We start from the raw sequence: 20,986 nt of genomic DNA, 5'->3' as shown, positions 1-20,986 counted from the left end.
ACTACAAAGGAGGACAAAAAAACAGTAATTATATCATGAAAAAACGGGAAACATCTTGATCAGATATTTGAAATTCGTATCACCAGTGAAGGACAGATGGACATTACGTGCCTATAGAGGTGATTAAAACAAAACAGGACCTATGTAATATTATACTCAAGGATGCATAAGCAGAAGTCAATCATGAACAAACATGAGGCAGATCAAATGAGGATCACTCTATTTAAAAAGTAGCAAAGGAGTATATTCTTCAAAGTGTCAACGTTTTTAAAGAGAAAAGATAGGCTATAGAAATATTCCAGATTAAAAGAAGCTTACAAGACATGACAATTAAATGAAATCTCTAACTCTAGACCAAATCTTGTACTGAAGGTGGAAAATGTAAAGGATATTAGGTTACTTGACAAAATTGTAATATGGGTAGTGGTAGCTCAAATAAAAGTATTATGTAAATGTAAACCTATGAAGTTGACAACTGCTTTGCTTATTTCTTTCCAAATGCAATTCACCCTAATTTTTTTCAGAAAGAAAAAATTGTGCATATGTGTCTGTGTGTGTGGAGAGAAGTAAAGAGACACGGGGGTAGCAGGGAGAATGACAATCACAAAGCAGATGGAATAAAATGTTAACAATAGGTGAACCTAAATAAAGGGTATACATTGGCATTATACGTACTGTTTTCATTTCTAAAACATTTTAGAAATTGTTTCCACATATAGTTTTATGGGTTTTTTTTTACAAAAGTTTATCGACTAAATGCGTAAGTCTGCTAGGGAGACAGGTTAGAATAAGTTCTGATTAAAATTTAGTATTTCTTATAAGGAAACAATAGTACCCTTTCAATATTACTCTTAATGTCTTGCACCAACTGATACATTACATAACAAAATATTTGCCAAATCATTAAAAAATGACAAGAATTAGGAAATAAGTTGAGTCACCAAAATGTCATTAAATCAACGATATAATTTTACAATGACAGTGGTACCATACGGGCAATTACCACCTTGACTCAGAACAAACGTGTTTCTATCTTATAGGAAATTAATGCTTCCGTATTACTGCCTGCATGAACGTGCTTTTAAAATAACTGGCTCCAATTGTTTACTGTCAAAAACAGTTGTGAGAATAGAGAAAAAATGGTCATAAAATCTCCAAGTAAGTATGAACTACCATCAACATTTAGGTTCATTTCCTTCCATAACAAATTGTCTATGTCAATCTATACTCATATTTGCACTTTATAAAAAACTAATAGATCATACTATTAATTAATACTATTTTTCTAACCTGCTCTGAAATGTTTTACACCTTGAGCTTCATTCTAGGTAAAATATTCTTGTAAATCATTTTTTGGCTATGCCATAGTATATTTACTTATTTTTAGACATTTGATTTATATCCAATTTTTCCCAATAAAATGAATATTATTTTCAAAATTTCTATGGATAAAAATTTAAATCATCCTTGATTGCATCCTTAGGTTAAATTCCCAGAAGTGGAATTGTTAAGTTAAATTATATACAGACATGACACATGCTATTAGTATGGTTACACCAGTTTATAGTCCCAAAAGCAGTAAATCTGAGTAGGTATTTTTCCACATAGCTTTAAGGTGGGTATTAACCTTTTCTGTTTGCCCAAAAGATAGATAAAAATTATATATCTTGCTTTTTAATTAGAATTTCCTCGATTACTACCACTGAAACGTTTTAAATATGTTTTTTAGCCTCTGAAATTACCTTGTGCTTAACTCCTGTATTTTTAATGGCTTTTAAAATATCAGTGAACCATTATTTTAAAAAGCATCTGAATTCACCTAATAGTCCAAGTTCAACTTATCATTTGCAGTAATCAAACACAGTTTTCTCTATGCAAGGAGAAACCACCATAGAGAAATTTAAAAGTATTACTGTGGCCTTATTAAAATGCTCCAAAAAAACAAACAAACCAGCCTATTACTAAAACTGTGAGGAATAAAAACGTACGTGAACATCCGTTCTGTCAGCAATCCACTTTGCTAGTTGTTCAGCTGCAAATCCAATTCTTTGGAGGTCAAAAGTATCAGCTCTCTTAGGTCTGCCTTTTGGAGGAAAATGCATGAATGTAGGAGCAGAGTTCATGTTGAGCTACATGTAAAACATGAGAAAAAAATACTAAATATAGTATCATCTTATCATTAATCCAATATTTTACACTTTTTCTATAGAAATTCGGGGAAAACAGCACTTATTATGAAAATCCGAGCGGTTTTCCAGAGGTAAATTTCTGTTTTTATTTATCTTAATTCACTACTGGATGAAAAAGAACTCGTAAATTTGACTAAGTTATCTGAATCCTCACATTTAACATACATCATTCAAATTATGCATTATATTCTGTATATTTTATAAGTCATTTCGTTCTTTTTCTTTCTTGAATTCTATAACTAGGGTAAAAAAAGTGAAAGTGCAAAGTAGAAATATAGCAGTTTGGCAGTAAATGAATTATTTCACTTCTTAAGCAGTTATTTTTAAAAAGTACTGGAATTTGTTTTTAAAAAATAAGCATATTATGGAATTAACTTCCAACAAGTTATAAGTAGACTGAATTCCCTATCACAAATGTAAAGACTTTACTTTTTTGTAATGATGAAGACTATGAAAGAGAAACCAACATTTCTGCTCTTAACAAGTTAAATTTACCAGAGAATGAAGAAGAAATCCTCAATAACACTCTTTTTCTGCTCAACTTCTCTATTAACTCAACTGTCTTAAATTGGTTATATTTCAGAAATATTTTCTACAGGTAATTTCCATTTGAAAAGTATACTAAACAGAACACTACCCTCGTATAAACAGTGCTTATTTAACAATATCTAAAAACATATACTAGGTTAATTTGCAGTAAGGAATAAACTACAAACATACATATATACATATATGAATTAAATTTCTGTTGCCCAGGAATTATTTTAAAAAGTTTTAAAATGAAAGGCCAAGAGATTTTTCAGCCCTTGACTTGCAATACAGTTCAGTATTTTCTAATAATGAAAACAAAAATCAATATATAAATATATATTAGATCACAGTTGATATCAAGCAAACGATACAACAGTAAAAGCTTAGCTCCCCATAACAACAAAGTTTAATAACCAAGTACAGTCAAGACCAAAGCAGGTCTTGCCCTACAAATGAACTCTGACTACAGCAGTCATATTTACAAGACAGCTCCAAATCATTTTACAGAGCTTCACACAACTTAGCACAAACAAGCTGAATACCCAAAAGAAATGGCTCTATATCAAAAAATTCTCATTTTTAGTACTGCAAATGCAATCAAATTTCCATTGTTTACCTCCATGTTATCTACATTAGCACTCTTCAAACACTACTGCTAAAGATTAATAGTTGGTCTATGTTTGCTCTGGTATGAATGTTTGTCCCCGCCAAAACTCATGTTGAAATCTAATTGCCATTGTAGCAATATTCAGACGTGGAACCTTTAAGAGGTGATTAGGCTATGAGGGCTCCACTCTCATGGGTGGGATTAGTGCCATTATAAAAATGCAAGTTGAGCCTCCTCTCGACTCTCTCCCACACTGTCACCTCCTGCCATGTGATGATGCATGCAGCAAGAAGTGCTTCGCAAGATGCTGGCAGCTAAATATTGGACTTTCAGCCTCTAGCACTATGGGAAATAAATTTGTGTTTATTATAATTATCCAGTCTCAGGTATTCTGTTATAGCAGCCCAAAATGGACTAAGACAAACATTGGTCTCAGAGGCACTGGGTGCTGTTACAACAAATACCTGAAAAGGTGAAAATGGTTTTGGAACTGGATAATGGGTAGAGACTGAAAGAATCAGGAAGAGCATACTAGAAAAAGCCTAGATTGCCATAAATGGAGCACTGAGGGTGATTCTGGAGAGGGCTCAGAAGAAGAGGGGAGCTGCAGGGAAAGTCTACAAGTTCTTATTTAAGCGGCTATCATCAGAATGCTGGTAAGAAATATGGACAGTAAAAGCCATTCTGATAAGGTCTCAGACGGAAATGAGAAACAGGTATTGAAATCTGGAAAAAAAGACCATCCTTCTTACAAACTGCAAAGAACTTAGCTGAAGTTTGTCTGTGTCCTAGGACTTTATGGAATGCAGAACTTAAAAGCAATGAACGAGGATATTTGGCAGAAGAGATACCTAAGCAGCAAAACATTCCGGATGCAGTATGGCTTACTTTAAATGCATATGATAAAATACAAGAAGACAAAAATGATTTAAAGACACAATTTATAATTAAAAGGGAAGCAAAACATAAAGATCTGGAAAACTCTCAGCCTGGCTATGTAAACAATAAAAAACATGTTCAGGAGAGAATATGAAGAATGTGGCCTAAGGACTATTTATAAGGAGATAAGCAGAGATGGAAAGGAAGCCAGGTATTACTCATCAAGACAATGGGAGAAAGACCCTGAAGGCATTTCAGAGCTCTTTGGGGGAAAACCTGGGGTATCTATGGGACCTCAAAGCTCACTGTTCAGAGCCACTTGGGATGTCCACTCCCTGCATTCTACTATGGTGCTCCTCAGCTGCCCTCACCATGGATCAAGTAGGCCCACGTGTTGCTCAACCCACTACTCTGGAGGGTGCAAGCCATGAGCCTTGGCAGCATTGTGGGCACTAGCTCTGCAGGTGCCCAGAATGTAAGAGCTGAGGAGGTATGTCTTCCTTCACCTAGATTTCAAAGGACTTTGCGGAGAGCCCAAGAGCCCTGATAGAGACTTGTTGCAGAGGCAGAGCCGTTGTAAAGAATCCCCCTTAGTGGATCTGCAGCAGCAGGGCCTCTGCTGAAACCCCAAACTATAGAGCCAACAGCATGCAACACCAGCCTGGGAGAGCTGCTGCGTGGGCTTGGGCCTGGCAAAGCTATAGAGGTGGGGCTGCCCAAGGCCTTGAGGGCTCAACCTTTGCCCCAGTGTGCCCAGATGATGGGACATGGAATGAAAAAACGAAATCTCCAGCTTTCAGATGTAATACTGTTTTCCCAATCGGGTTTTGGACTTACTTGGAGCCAGTTACCCCTTTTTCTTTTCTTGCCTATTTCTCCCTTTTGGAAGGGAATGTCTATTCGATGCCTGTTCTACCATTTTATTTTAGAAGTAGTTAATTTGTTTGATTTCAGATACACAGCTGGAGGGGAATTTGCCTCAGGATGAATCATGTCCTGAGTCTCATCTATATTTGATTTTGTTAAGACTTTGGACTTTGGAATTTTGAGTTGGTACTAGAATGAGTTCAGACTTTTGGCAGTATTGGGACAAAATGAATGTATTTTGAGTGTGAGAAAGACATGAGTTTGGTAGGGTTAGGGGCAGAATATGATGGTTTGAATGTTTTTTACTCATTGTTTGAATGCAAAACATTCAAACCATCATATTCTGCCTCTGCCCACCCCACAAACTCCTGCTGAATAAATTAGCCAGTCTCAGGTATTCTGTTGTAGCAGAACAAAATGAACTAAGACAAGGCTTAAGCAGTCAGCCCTTCCAAAGGGATTCCTAGGTAATCTTCTCATCGTTTCTTTCCTTTCTCTTCATTCCTTTACCACAACTTTTAATTATTTCTACAGAATTTAGATTTAACCAACTTATGCAAAAATAAGGTGATTTTGGGAAGCAGGAAGGCTACACACCAGTATTATTGCTAATGTTATATAATAGTAATAAGAACTATTTAGCATATATTTATCCATCAGGCATAGAGCTAAACAGCTACATATATTAGTGTTAGCAGCGGTGAATCCCAGGTCTACAGCAACTTGATTCTTGCCTCCTCAAAGGAAAGAATCCATCTGAGGGTTATAAAGCAGAGTGAGGCAAGTTTTAAAGCAGGAGTGAACGTTTATTTAAAAGTTTTGGAGCAGGAACAGAAGGAAGTGCACTTGGAAGAAAGCCAGGTGGGCAACTTCGAGACATCAAACTGCACTGTTTGGACTTTGACTTGGGGTTTCATACACTGGCATGACCCCAGGGTTTGTCTCTTCTCCCATGATTTTTCCCTTTGGGTGGGCTATGTGCCTGTACAGTGGCTTGCCAGCACTTGGGAGGGGCCGTATGCAGTGTGTTTACTGAAGTTGTACGCATGCTCTTTTGGGGCATTTTTCCCTTACTAGTCGAGTGTTCCCAGAGGAAGGTCATGTAACAGTTAAATGCCGCCATTTTGTCTCTTGGTGCGCATGCTTGAGCCTACTCACTTAAGTCCTACGATCTTACCAGGAAGCTGCTGATCACCATCTTCAGGTGTTTTCTATCTAATGGGAGACTGCCTTTCCTAGCTGCCATCTGCAACCAATTATTATTTTAGCAAGACAGTTTAACAACCACCTGATCATCACATGATGGTCACCTCACATCCTGGGGTGAGGGACCCTCTCCTGCCCTGCTCATGTCTGCATAGTACCTACTCTAACGCTAACATCTTATTTAATCTTCCCAACAGTTTTATGAGAAAGGTACTATTATTTTCCCTCTCTTACAGATGAGTAGAGGCATATAAAAATAAAGTGATTTACCAAAGGTCACACAGCAATGAACAAGTAAAGATGGAAGATGAACTCAGGTTTTCTGACTCTAGACACTTCATTACCAGGATATCATAATATCTTCTGAACTCTATCTCCATTTAATGAAAACTTTTTTTTTTCTTTTTCTTTTTTTTTTTTTTTTTGAGACAGAGTCTTGCTGTGTCACCCAGGCTGGAGTGCAATGGCACGATCTCGGCTCACTGCAACCTCCATATCCTGGGTTCAAGCAATTCTCCTGCCTCACCCTCCCCAGTAGCTGGGATTACAGACATGTGCCATCACGCCTGGCTAATTTTTGTATTTTTAGTAGAGACGGGGGTTTCACCATATTTGCCAGGCTTTAACAATATTTTTTAATAAACCTTTTTTAATAAGTTCATTAGAAGACTGATTTGTAAACACAAGCTCCTGTGATGCAGTGTAAACATCATACAGATGATAACATATAACATGTATATATAACACATATAAAAAATATGTCTCTAATGTATATAATAAGTGTGATATGGCCCTGTACATCAGGAGTCTATCTTATTCCATTCTCCCAGCAGTGGGCTTCCATGTAATGGACATTTAGCAACGTTCATTAAACTGAACAAAGCACACAGTTACCAGTTCCTTTCTTCCCTGTGCTTCTCCCATTCCATACTTTGTTCATGTTTGTTTCTCTCATGGATATACGAGAGACATCTACAGCAACCATGTAAATACAAAATTATAAAGCTGAAAGTACCCATCTTCCTCACTCCCCACATGAAAACTATCAGAAAATCCATACTAGGGCCTAATGTTCTAAAACTTCAGAGGTTCTTAAAAACTCATACAATTCAGTCTTTTTTCTTAATTAAAATGCCCAATTCCCCAGGGCTACCTACAGCCGAGCACAACATAGACCTCTTTCCTGGATGAGAGCTCCTTCTAACACACCATATTCATTAACCCACTGGCCTATCATCAGACACCTAGCCTCAGCCATTCCTATGGGAATCACATGTAATTGAAGTTACTTCCCCAGTGAGTCCCCAACAAGCTAGAAATTACCAAGTCTCTGCACTTGTTATTAATATTATCTTCAGACACCACATTACTGCTAACAGTGCTTTAAAACATCAATTCAGAGACAGTACTTCAGCAAAATATGATTTAATAGTCAGTTGAAAAAAATAAGCATTAAAAATCTTTTAGTGTTTCTCAAGTGAAGCAAAACATACACTTCTCCATTTTTGTAAATTAAAATTCCTCATAAAACTCATTAACTGCTATAACTTTTACACGTTTCTGCATCTTAAAATGAAAACTCTTGTTGCTAAGCCAAGGGCTAGCTTTTGGGAAAGACAAGGCAGTTCTATACCAGGATTCCTGCTGAATCAAAATTAACCTGAGGAAATGTTTCAATTAAAAACAACTGACTTCAACTCTTATATGCCAAACTTTAGAATAATTATGTCTAAAGCATACAAAAGAATTTAATGATTATATATAACCATTTATTTATATGATTATATACCAGCAGCCTACATTCAGTACTCAACACAAAGATAACAATATCATAAAAGCTTTTTTAAAAAATATGAATTAACTGCCAACATTTTAAAGAGAGAAATTTCATATAAAATTTTTTATTTAGGTCTTTTCTTGAGAGAGATCTAGCTACATGTGGCCTACATGTCTTCTACAGAGCTGATGCTGAGCTGCGCCTCTCCCACTGAGGTCAAGCAAATCCTCTCTCCAATCTGCTGTAGTCCCCACCCACACCATACTGCTTCCTCAACAATGACACCAAGGATCAGATGCATGGTGTTCTGGCAATTTTGTTTCTTACAGTAGTTAAGGAATAAAAATATTTTGAAAAAGTGAAAAATGAGTGTTTCTGTTAAGGATTTTTAAAAAGACATACCAAGAAAGGCATTGTTTTAATAAAAATAGGAGAAAGCATATTTGTAAAAGTAAATAAGATGTTTAATACGCTAAGTATGTACTTAGTACATTAGGTATAACAAAACAGATAACGTATTATCAACAAAAACAGCATAACAAAGATACAATGAAACTAACCCAACCCCCTGTCTTCATTTAGTCCACAAGTCTAGTCATGGTAGGTATTTGGGCCTCAAGACTGTGCTCTAGCAGTCTTGTTGGATCTAGAAGACTGTTTGCCAATATGATAGAGAGGATTCAAGTATACATTGATTAGCACTTCTATCTGATGATCTCTAAGGCCAATTATCCTGAGATTCTATAGAGATCTATTACTTATATGAAATAATATTTGGTTCTTACAGTACTCTAATTTTCCTTTATAAGGTTATTTGAAATTACATATTTATATGTTTTATTATGATACTATTATTACTATTATTATTAGCTCCCTAATCTGTAAGCTGCTTATAGAGGAGAACTATGTATGTTTTTCTTGCCAAATTTATTGCTCCTATAGAATAGGCACTATAGGAGCAAAACTATTTGCTGAATGGATGAATATAAAGAAACATCCTAAAAAGGCAAAATAAATTTGGAGGAAATAAGTGAAAAACACTAACAGAAAAAGAGTGTTGAAGGCAAAAAGAGAGAATTTATTTAACTAGAAACTGGCAAGAACAAATAATCTGGATGCAAATAAGTAAAAATGTTCACTAATGGTGATATACAATTAGTAGGCTAGATTCTTTACAGAACTGCATGCTTTTCCATGACCTGGTAAGCATTATGCCAAAGAGTATCACATGTGAGACAGGCCAAGATACCCGAAAAGATCAACCCCGGAACTGCAATAAGTTTTGCATTTTAAATGGATTGATCACATAGTAAAAACATTTTAAAAAATAATAATGAACCACAGGGTAACAGCATGATTAAGGCTAGGGCTCTGGGAGCCAGACAGTTGAGTTCAAATTCTTGTTACACATGACACTAACTTTGTGACCTTGGACAAGCAACAATCTCTGCATTCCTTATTTCCTCACCTATAACAACATTTCTCTCACTGTGAAGCTAGATGAAATAATACATAAGTTGAACAGTGCCTGGACATAAGCTCTCGATGTCAACAATGATGATGATACAACCATGACAACATCGATGATAATGAGCATTCCAATCGCAAGTCTAATACCTTGCTCTATAGAGAAGACAGGGTAAATAAGCTTATTAGTTTGCTTGGGTTGCTACAACAGAAAATTCCAGAGTAGGCGACTTAAACAACAGAAATTTATTTTTCACAGTTCTGAAGACTCAAAGTCCAAGAGGAAGGTGCTAGCAGAGCTGGTTTCAGGTGAGGCTCCTCTTCCTGGCCTGTGGCCATCTTCTTGCTGTGTTCTAACATGCCCCTTTTCTCTGTGCACATGCACTCCTGCTCCCAATTCCTCGTCTTATATGGACATCAGTCCCTTTGGACTACGGTTCCACCTTTATGACCTCATTTAACCTTAATTACTTCCTTCAAGGCCCTGTCTTCAAACACAGTCAGGCCAGAAGCTATGGCTTCAACTTATGAATTTGGGGAAATATAATTCAGTCCATAATAGAGAGAAAATACTTGTCAATAAATATTTAATCCTCTATATGTAAAATTCTATCTGCCACATTGGAAAAAGTAACAGTTAAGTAAAACTTGCAATAAATTTTATATAAAATGTCACAAATCTGTGCAAAATACTATCTATAATACACTACCACCTATAATTAAATGCCAAAATAAGACCAATGCATGTAAACTGCCACTGCATGCTGAAAAAACACATTTCCTGTATGTTGCAAAAGTTAAAATGAATTTATCATAATGGCAAAAACCTGTACAATGATAAAAATAAGTTTAGCCATAATTATGTTAATCACATCCAAAATGTATTATAACTACTTATTGTATTTATTAACTTATTGAATGAATTGTATTTGTGTGTGTGTGTGTGTGTGTGTGTGCGTGTGCGTGTGTGTAAAAGTCTTGCTCTGTCCCCCACCTGGAATGCAGTGGCACAATCTCGGCTCACTGCAACTTCCGCCTCCCGGGTTCAGGCGATGAATGAATTGTATTTTTATGTGACAAACAAAAATGTATCGACCACAAACAACTATGTTAAATATATGAATACAATATAACTCTTTACCTGCTGAAAAACGTCTGTCCCCTCATCATAGTCCACCATACTGAAGAAGAGCTTGTTACAAAAAGCAGATGAATAGCGCCAGGAGTTCGCCAGTATTTGATATTCTTCATTAGCTTGCCTGATAAGAATAATGGGCCATAGTAGAAACACATCAGTACTGAAGCATCTACAAAGCAGTTATTAAAACAGACAACCCTAGGACAAGCACTGGCCAGTTTTTGTATAGACTGCAAGGGAAGCATAGTTTTTAAAATATATTTTTTTTAAAAAAAAAGGATTCCCTGACATGAAAATTACATAAAATTCAAATTCTGATGTTCATAACTACAGTTTTATTGCAACACAGCCACATTTATTCATTTACATATTGCTTATGTGCTATAAGGGCAAAGTCGTAACAATAAGACAGCAACTACATGTATCACAAAGCCTAGCCCTTTAAATAAAAATTTTGCCAACTCTTACTCTAGGGAATAAAAACATTTTGCAGCATTCCCTATACACATAAATTAAATCCTCCAATAATGTTTAGTAAAATGCAAAGACCAATTTTTAAGAATATTTGCAACTTAGTTTAACAGAAAAACAAAATTAATAGTTTTAAAATTGTAAATAGTTATACTCCACCTTATTCATTCCATTTATCTAAAAATGCATTTACATTCAAACCAACAGTAAGCAAAGATTTCTCTTTGTAGCTAAACCAGATGCCACAAACATTCCTTCTCTAAGATGATATTTGTTTCTACTTTGAACACATTTTTATTAGATATTTTGCTAATTTTCCAGATGATAAAACTTTATATTTAGATGTAGGAAGAGAGAAGAAACAGAAAAATGGCATTGATAGGAGGATGTAAATGCAGTAATAGAAATAAGAAGCAACAAGTTATTGCTAAAACATTTTTTAAAAATTAAATTGCTTCTTCAGTATGGTTGACTATTCTCTGGAGTTTATCTCCTCCCTCTCCCCAAAAAGAAAGTAAACAAATAAAAAGATACAACCTAACAATAACAAAAGGACTTGGAGCAGAGTCAGCAGCAGAAAGATTTCCACAAATATCTGAAAAACAGAAAGCTGGTGCAAAGTTTTGAGAGGAAGTTAGACTCTCAAAGGAGATTACAGTGCAATAAGAAGCTAGAAAAACATTAGATTCAGAAGCAGCAGAGTCTGGAGATTAAAAAAAAAAACATGAAGCTAAAAACAGATGTCATAATTAAACTTCTTAATACTCAATAGTAGACCAAACTTCTGCACCCTCCCCAACCAGTCCCAATGTTAGCCTTCATCCCCCCACCACGAAAAAAACATGTATTTGAGGAAAACCTTATGTGATTTCTTAAAAACTTCCCAAAACAGACTCTAAAAGAACGATCAGAAAACATGAAAAAGAAAGTGTAACTGTAACTAACATACTTATAAAAATTCTGTCAGAAAAGATATTGTATTTGTCAAGAACGGTGCAGGATCTGAGATTTTACCACATATATAATGCAAGCTAACGAGCTATCCTGTTAGTGTTTCATGGATGCTGGCAGAAGACATGAGACTCCTGGGTCAGAGAAAAGGGACTTTATTAGTTCATTTTCATTTGCATTAGTTCTGTATCCCCCAAGTCTCACACGGTAATACAAAGGGCTCTTCATGGACTTCTGTACATAAAGGTGATTGTTACAGGAGAGAAACACTGGGTTTAAGGGAATTACTGTTTTTATGGTAAGTGATAACAAGATGATGCTTTGTTCAGCGGGAGATGTCTTTTTTTTTTTTTTTTTTTTTTTTTTTTGAGATGGAGTCTCGCTCTGTCGCCCAGGCTGGAGTGCAATGGCGTGATCTCAGCTCACTGCCAGCTCCGCCTCCTGGGTTCACGCCATTCTCCCGCCTCAGCCTCCCGGGTAGCTGGGACTACAGGCGTGTGCCACCTTGCCCGGCTAATTTTTTGTATTTTTAGTAGAAACAGGGTTTCACCATCTTAGCCAGGATGGTCTCGATCTCCTGACCTCGTGATCTGCCCGCCTCGGCCTCTCAAAGTGCTGGGGCTGGGATTACAGGCGTGAGCCACCGCGCCTGGCTGACGTCTTATTCTTTAAGGCTTGTCACTGCACATACAACCCTCAGAATCTGCCCAGGTCTAGTCAGGCCTTTGTATTCTCGACATACCCAGTAAGAACATGCAGACTGCTTTGTTCAGGGGTATTCATGGAAGGAAAAAACAAACACAATTTCATATAAAAAAGGAAGAAAGATAGTAAAAGAGAGAGAGCACTTATATAGATTTCGAATATGACCGCCCAAATAAAACACCAATGTTAGAAGACAGAGTCAAATAAAATTCACAGAACAAAAACAACATAGGTGGAATATATGACGGAAGAAGGACCTAGAGATATAATCCAGTACGTCCTTTTTCAAACAGGCATCACAGAAATAGAGGAGAGGTGAAACAGAGAAAATGGTATTTCTGTAAACAATACAATTAAAGGAGATTAAATCTTCAAATTAAAATCATTTCCCAGTTCTTAATAAGAGGAATGAGAAAAGAACAACCTGGAGAGATACTGGGATATACCAAAGCACTATGGATAAAGAGAAGATCCTAAAAGTTTTCAGAGAAAAAAATTTCCTAAACAAGCACAATCAATGAGATTGGGAATGGACTGATCATTAGCAACACTAGATACTGGCAAATAGAAGAATTCCTTCAGAATATTATTTTCTATTTAAAATTGCATGTTGAGACAAATAATTAAGTTTGAAATAAACATGTTCATGGAAATGTAAGGAATCTGAAATTTACCCCCACATTCTTAGAAAATTACCTTAAAATATAATTGATACAAAAGGTAGTATGAATGAAAAACTAAGAAAAGACTATGATAGAGCACTGTAACAGAGGAAAAAAGGCAACTAGAAATGCAGTGAGGTAGCACGGGGAGAAGACGTAAAGAAGCTGTAGTCTGTGAAACTATGATGCAACCAATACAAACTACAACAGGAATTTTAGACTTCAGGATGAAAAGAACAGATTCTAAGTAATCATTAGAATCAGAAACAGCTAGAACATATTAAATCTATAGTAAGAAAGCCATATTTATTCCCACAACAGGAAAAATAAAAACAAAAAAATGAACATAAGAGACAAGGTCCAAATATGCAGCTTATTAAAATGTATCATAATTTTGATCAACTGGTGATTAGAAAGATTATTTAAATATATTCTTTTGAGCGGGTCAGGGGTTATCAACAATGGCACTGTAGAAAAGGAATCATAATGATAACCTACTACTTTGCCATTGATGCTGTTCATGCAGAAATAATAATGTAAATGCTGTTTATTCCCTTTTAACTTTTTAAATCAACCAATAAACAGAACTCAAATGTAATAATTATGGTTACAGTATGGGATGTACATATTATAAATTATGACAATATAGAAGGATAGCGAACAGAATTTGGTAGGTAAAAGAGAAGAAGAAGAGGTGATGAGGAAGAATATGCGTGCTCATCTTCCTATCACAATGCAGGAATCAAAAAAACATCATCCATAGGTAATGAACAAAAAACACAAAGATGTTATTTAGTGTTACAGTGATAAACAAAAGAATAAATAAAAAGCAATGAAAGGTGAGATGAGTTAAATCTTCACCTAACAAGAATGTAAAGCTAAGTTTACTGTATAAAATGTTGTTATAAGAAAAACATTTAGAGCTATTTTTTAAAAACAACAGAAGAAAAAAATCACAAAGCAGAAACAGTGATCATCTCTGGCCTAGCCTACCTGTGTGCAAATCAGATGAGTGCAAGGGCCTCTTTTGCAGTTCTTTTTTATAAACAAGAAGCACATAACACTGTTGTGATTAAAATATTATGTTTTAAGAGGGTTAAATATGAACAGTACTATAATCTGAAAACTTTTAACATAATACAAGTATTGAATACTAAAATATAATTTTAAAACATTAAAAAATAAAATGTGATAAAGTAATGGGGAGTCAAAGAGCATGAATTCAATTTGCCTTCAAACTCTGTACTCCATATTACTCTACTTTTTCAGATTTAATTTCCCAATAACCAATTTGTAGATTCTAGCCTCTATTCTAAAGTCCAAAAATGTTCCCCACTACCTACATAATGAAGACAATGGGAAAAATAAAAGTCAAAAACCTCCATACCTTAGCCACAACTTACATAATCTATGTCTTTATAAAAATACCACACTCAAAGAGTCTGTGTTTCACAAACATACTATGTCTATTCTTAACCACGTGCATGAAATACTTCACTTAGAATGTCCTCCCTTCTTTCAGAAGCTTGCTCAAAAACTGCCTCTCCTTCGGAAGTCACTTCAAATCTCTATACCTACAATGCTTGTTGATGCAAATGTCTGAAACAGAAATTCTCAGCGACTGTGTAGCACTACTGATTTTATGCATAGCTGTTCTTATTACATATTGATTGTCCAATGGCTAGGATCTAGTACAGAAGTGGCATTTAATAAAGGTATAATGATACTGATGATGAATAATATAGTTTCATAACCAGTTACTATATCATATATACCTTAAAGCTAAGTTTACCACATTAGAATTTCTGAATTCTAGAGTCTACAACTCATTTAGTCAGATTTATGTCACTGGATAATGTCTCTTTTAAGGCAGATTTCCTTTACTTTAGTTATGGTGTTGAGGGGAAGAAAAAATCAAATTTTAAATCTGTGTACTATCACAAACCTATGCTGTTTGTCAAAGGAATAGTGTTCATGACTCAAAGGTTACAATGACTGAATCATCATGTGATATCCTATTAGTAATGACAATTTCATAACAAATGTTGAATCCAGATCTTAATCATCAGTGAAATTTATACTCAACATTTTCACATGTGCTGCAATAATAAAGAAGTATACCTCACAGTCTCCACCTTTAAGAGGTTAAAGAATAGATATGCACTCTAGTACATAAATAAGGTACATATATTTTAAAGAGGAATGTAGATTGTAGGTGCTATATAGCAAACAGAGGAGGATGAGATAATAGTGAGCTGGAACAGTTCGACAAAGTATGAATGTAAAAAAAAATTGGAAAATAATGGTGGTACGTCTGGAAGGACTACACTTAGAACAAGCAAGAAAGGACAGGGAGAGAAAAGGTAATAGAAACAGTAGAAACAAAGACTACCCTGTCTGGAGTGTGTATTCTGTGTTCAAGTAATAGAATGTAAGCTTCAGGTTAGAAAATAAAGTCTGGAAGTGGTAGAAAGATAAATAGGACCCAGCTTTTATTCTGTAAATAGTAAACAAGTGTTTCTGAAATAAATAGATTATGCAAAATACTATTTGAGAATGCTGTATCTCACAACAATATGCATGATATATTGGAGGAGAAGAAAATGAAGGTTTGGAACTCACTTTCAATGTTACTATAATGGCCCGGCTGGGAAAACATGAGACTATTAAAATATTATGTAAATGAAGATGTGACCTATTTCACACAAATTCTCCATTGCAACCTAGCAGGCCACAGCATCCAGCAAAATTTTCTAGACAATATACTTAGGAATAGCTCTGGCTAGCATAAAGAATTCCACAGAAGCTAAAGCAAATTACATTTTCTTGACTCAAATATAATACTTAGAGAAAATTTAATACTGACAAGGCAAATGGGGGCTTTTTTCTGCTGAGGGTAATTCAGTAGAAATAGGATCAGTAAACAGATCTGTATGTCATTAAAAATAAATAAATGAGCCCGAGGAATATGTATTTTAATATTAATATCTCTTCAGAGTACAAGATTCATTAGACAAAAAAAATGTACCCCAATAACAAAGACCGTGTGCTTACTTACCCCCATTATCCCTTATGCACCCTCCATATCCCAACTTCTTAACGTTTAATAGGGGACAGAGAAAACCTAACTAATGACAGATAAAGAAATTCAGAGGATCCTTGCATATGTTTCTGTCAGCTTGGACTGATGAGCAAAATGAGACATTACGAATGCTTATTAGCATACTTCTGACCTCACTACCATCTGAAATGGGAAGTTAAAAATCACAAATACTCCCAGCACTTAACTAAAATGACTACATTTCCAACACTATTAACTGAAAAATATTTTGTTGTAGTAGTTCATAGGAATAGTAAAGGCCTAACTTCATAAATGTAGTGAACGCCATAAATTCTAATACATACTTATGCAGCCTGAAGAGGGCAGTCACGCTGCGTCAAAAGGATCCAGGAAGGCTTAAGCAATAACTGCAGGGCACTGTTCTGTTAAATGTGTTATATTAAATCTTCTCCATATTTTATTATGGGGGGAAAAAAATCACTTAATCTAAATGCTACAATCTTTTATGTTATAATGCTTTTTAAAAGGTTACGTAAAACTAAACAGAATTATATCATCTATAGTTCTACATATTTAATATATTTCCCATGATGAATATAATTTTTAAAGAGATGTTTTAAGTATAGCTTCTCTTTTTAATGTTAACCAAACTTCTTATAGTAGATTCATATGAAAATACCACTGTATGTCTTTATAGTTATATATGTAAAATGAATTGTACTTATGCCATAATAAAACCCCAAATAAAAAAAATCAATAGACGCTGATATACAAAGATCTGGAGTGAGCAGACTCACCTATTACTTAAGGTTCTGGTCCCTGAGAAGAAAAAAACAACTGATAAAAAACACCCTGCACAAAGACTTCTAACACAGTTGCCCCTCTGGTTGCGCTATACATATCAGGGCCCAGCTGAATTCACTGAAATATATTAAACAGACCCAAGGCCTCTGAAGAGCTGAGAAATCAACAGTTCACTACCATATTGTAATTGACTGAATAATTCACTAGATGTAAGATAAAGAGGTTGTGTTTCTTAAAGCTGTTTCCTGTGCATCCATTTTCTTCATCAGACCTAAGTAGATCGTTCCTTGGAAAACAATTCTAACATATGTGATCCAAATACATATTTTAAAGCAAAACTGTATATGAACATAAAATATGTTGAAGTGTATACAATATGCATAGTTAGCACTCAGTTTTTGAAAGTCAAAGAAACTTTGGTTCTCCTTAAAAAAAAAACAAAAAACTAACAGTAACATATTAATGCTTAAATGTGGTATGCCAAGAAGAATGTCACACAATGTAATAAGGAAATCAATTAACACATTGTTCGTTTAACAAGTTTTCTTACTGTATTAGTCCATTCTCATGCTGCTAATAAAGACATACCCAAGACAGGGTAATTTATAAAGAAAGAGGTTTAATTGACTCACAGTTCAGCATAGCTGGGGAGGCCTCAGTAAACATGATCATGGCAGAAGGCAAAAGGGAAGCAAGGCACCTTCTTCACAAGGCGGCAGGAAGAAGGAGTGCCAAGCAAAGGGGGAAAAGCCCCTTCTAAAGCCATCAGGTCATGTGAGAACTCACTCACTATCACGAGAACAACATGGGTCCCTCCCAAAACACATGGGGATTATGGGAACAATTCAAGGTGACATTTGTGTGGGGACACATTCAAGCCATATCATTTACCTACTACATATGATTATAATATGTATTTAATATTTGTGCAACTAATGATAAAGAATTAACAAATAAATGAATAAATGGGTGAATTAATTCAATGTTTGGAAGAGGTAAGACATACAGGCCATTGCCTCAAGATACTTCAATCCATTATAACACTTATAATCTTAAATAATAAAAACAAAACAACAAAGCAATGTAAACCTTGTTTATGATAACATGCCCAGGAACTATTATGATACTCAAAAAATATCCGTTAAGTAAATTCATATATATATTGCAAAACCTGAGAAGTCAAAATGAGGAAAGCATTAACTCACACCTTAAATCCTGCAGGATTTCCCAGTAAGTCTATTCTTCAGCTTCATGTGGTAAAGAACAGAATATATGCAGACTTTAAAGACCTTTATTGTAATGAATCAAAAAGACAGACACAAGATTACAGAAACTGTGTCCCAAGAGATGGAGAGGATGTCTTTTCTAGTCAACTGAAAGTACTGCCATCACAAGAAACATTCATGGAGGTTTAGTGTATGCCAGGAACCCTTTCGTGTATTTATACATATTTATCATCATTTTTTTAACTTTTCTCATCAAACTTATTTTTAATAGACTATTTTTAGAGGAGTTTTAGATTCTCAACAAAATTGAATAAAAGGCATAGAGATTCACATACTATTCTTAAATAATTCCTGAACTACTGATTAACCAGTTAACTATCTGAGTATATGCATTACATATTATATAGAGAGAGATCTATCTTGTGATACTACAAAATTCCATTACAAGCAACTATTCTACCCAGTAATATTGTTCCAACATCTCTAATTTTATTAATGAACGCCAGACCACCATAGGAATATCTTATGCCAAACACTGAAGGAATGTTCTTGGACTATTCTTTTCCCCCAGCTTCACTGAGGTATAACTGGTATATGAAAAAACCCACAGGATTAATGTATACAATGGGTACAATTTGGTGAGTGTAGACATATGTATACATTCATGTTACCACCAGCACAGTCAAGTTAATAAGCATTTCCATCACTTCCAAAAGTTTCCTTGTGTCTCTTTTTGTCTAGTTTTGATTTTTGGCAAGGCCTTTAGACACATATAAAATAACCATAATACTTTTAACATGACTTCCAAACAATGTAATACTACACCTATTATTATGATGTGGCCAAGTAGAAAGAACACAGATAACACACGGATTTTGAAAATCTGCACTTGTGGACTGGCTTTCAACTTTATAATATATAAACTTGAGAAAGTCACAAATACTTCGTTTATTTTCCCTGTTTTAGCATGACAATACTAGTAATTTCTCTCTTAAGAGTTGTCATGAGGTTAAAAACATGAGGCACAACAAAGTCTCTAGTAAATGGCAAAGGGGTATGCAAACCTTGGGGTACCCACCATCTAGCTTAAAATTCATTGACTATTTGCATTTTCAGACCTTACTTCTAGTGTCTTCCCCTCTCACTCTCTGCACCAGACCCAAATTTTAATTTCCTTTGATAAACTAGGCTACTCTTGATATAGGATTTCTGTGAAATTCCTTCCTTCTTCTCAACGCAACTTTTCTTTTTTTTTTTTTTTTGAGATGGTCTCGCTCTGTCGCCAGGCTGGAGTGCAGTGGCACAATCTTGGCTCACTGCAACCTCCACCTCCCTGGTTCAAGTGATTCTCCTGCCTCAGCCTCCCGAGTAGCTGGGACTACAAGCGAGTGCCACCACGCCCAGCTAATTTTCTGTATTTCTGGTAGAGACGGGGGTTTCACCATGTTGGCCAGGATGGTCTCGATCTCTTGACCTCATGATCCGCCTGCCTCGGCCTCCCAAAGTGCTGGGATTACAGGTGTGAGCCACCGCGCCCGACCTCAACCCAACTTTTCTATAGCTACAGAGCACACATGGCACACAATACATATAACACACTCAGTATCCATGGCAAAGAGGTATGTCTAGTACATGGAAGCAGATAAACATGCCTCATGAATTCCTAGTCTTCCTGTATAACTTAACACTGCAATTATCACTCCCTTAAATAAACCCTTTTGAACACACAAATTAACAGGAAAAACCAGGATCCTCTCATAAATCTCTGTGCTTTTCCTTCATGACATTTACGAACTAGACTCTGAGATAATGAGAGCAGCACCCAGGTCAGTTTGTTCGCCATCATCTCCCCTTGGATCCAGGAGAGAATTTATACATAGTGACCATTCAATAAAAATTGGTTCGAAAATGTATGCCAGTATCAATATAATAGCACCATACTAGTATCCAGTTCCACAGTAAAAAGCCACAAATTTATAAAATTAGGTTTCTTTTTGTCCCTAGTTCTATTTAAGATTCTTTAGGGGCAGGGGAGGCTTATTCTACAGATCTGAAAAATTAAATAAAAACTAAAATGAATATTAAATATATAACTTCTTGCCAAGACCAGGAGAAAACATTTCAGAATTATTAAAAGGTTGTGTGTTGGGGGTCCCCAATACTGTCACCACATTTGGTGATTCACTAAGAAGACTCAGAGGAATCAGCACATGGTCACATTCATGGCTGAGATTTACTACAGAGAAAGGACACAAAGCAAAATTAGCAGAGGGAAAAGGCACACAGTGCAGTCTGAAGTGAACTAGATAAGTTTCCAACAGTGACTCCCTGTAAGGTCACACAGGATCAATTCCGTTGTGACACGTGTAAAGTGTTTCTACCAGGGAGGTTCATTACAGATTCAGTGCCCAAGAAAGTTGGTCATATAGACGCCCTCTGCACAGT

At 35.5% G+C, this 20,986-nt stretch overlaps 1 protein-coding gene across 9 annotated transcripts in view; it reads right to left on the bottom strand.

The window, feature by feature from the left end:
* The window catches only part of TUSC3 (tumor suppressor candidate 3), a 308,026-nt gene that overhangs the window by 194,108 nt on the left and 92,932 nt on the right, over window positions 1-20,986 (bottom strand). For all 9 annotated transcript variants that reach the window (XM_003777211.5, XM_063726518.1, XM_054561215.2 and 6 more), the window contains exons 3-4: window positions 10,665-10,782; window positions 1,989-2,129 (exon numbers count right to left, since the gene is read on the bottom strand). In XM_003777211.5, the coding sequence (XP_003777259.1) occupies window positions 1,989-2,129; window positions 10,665-10,782 (259 nt within the window). The remainder of the gene's footprint in view (window positions 1-1,988; window positions 2,130-10,664; window positions 10,783-20,986) is intronic.

Source organism: Pongo abelii, chromosome 7 (assembly GCF_028885655.2).
Source record: "Pongo abelii isolate AG06213 chromosome 7, NHGRI_mPonAbe1-v2.0_pri, whole genome shotgun sequence".
Lineage (NCBI taxonomy): Eukaryota > Metazoa > Chordata > Mammalia > Primates > Hominidae > Pongo > Pongo abelii.
The sequence above is the reverse complement of the archived record's forward strand: the minus strand, read 5'-3'. Positions and strand labels throughout refer to the sequence as shown.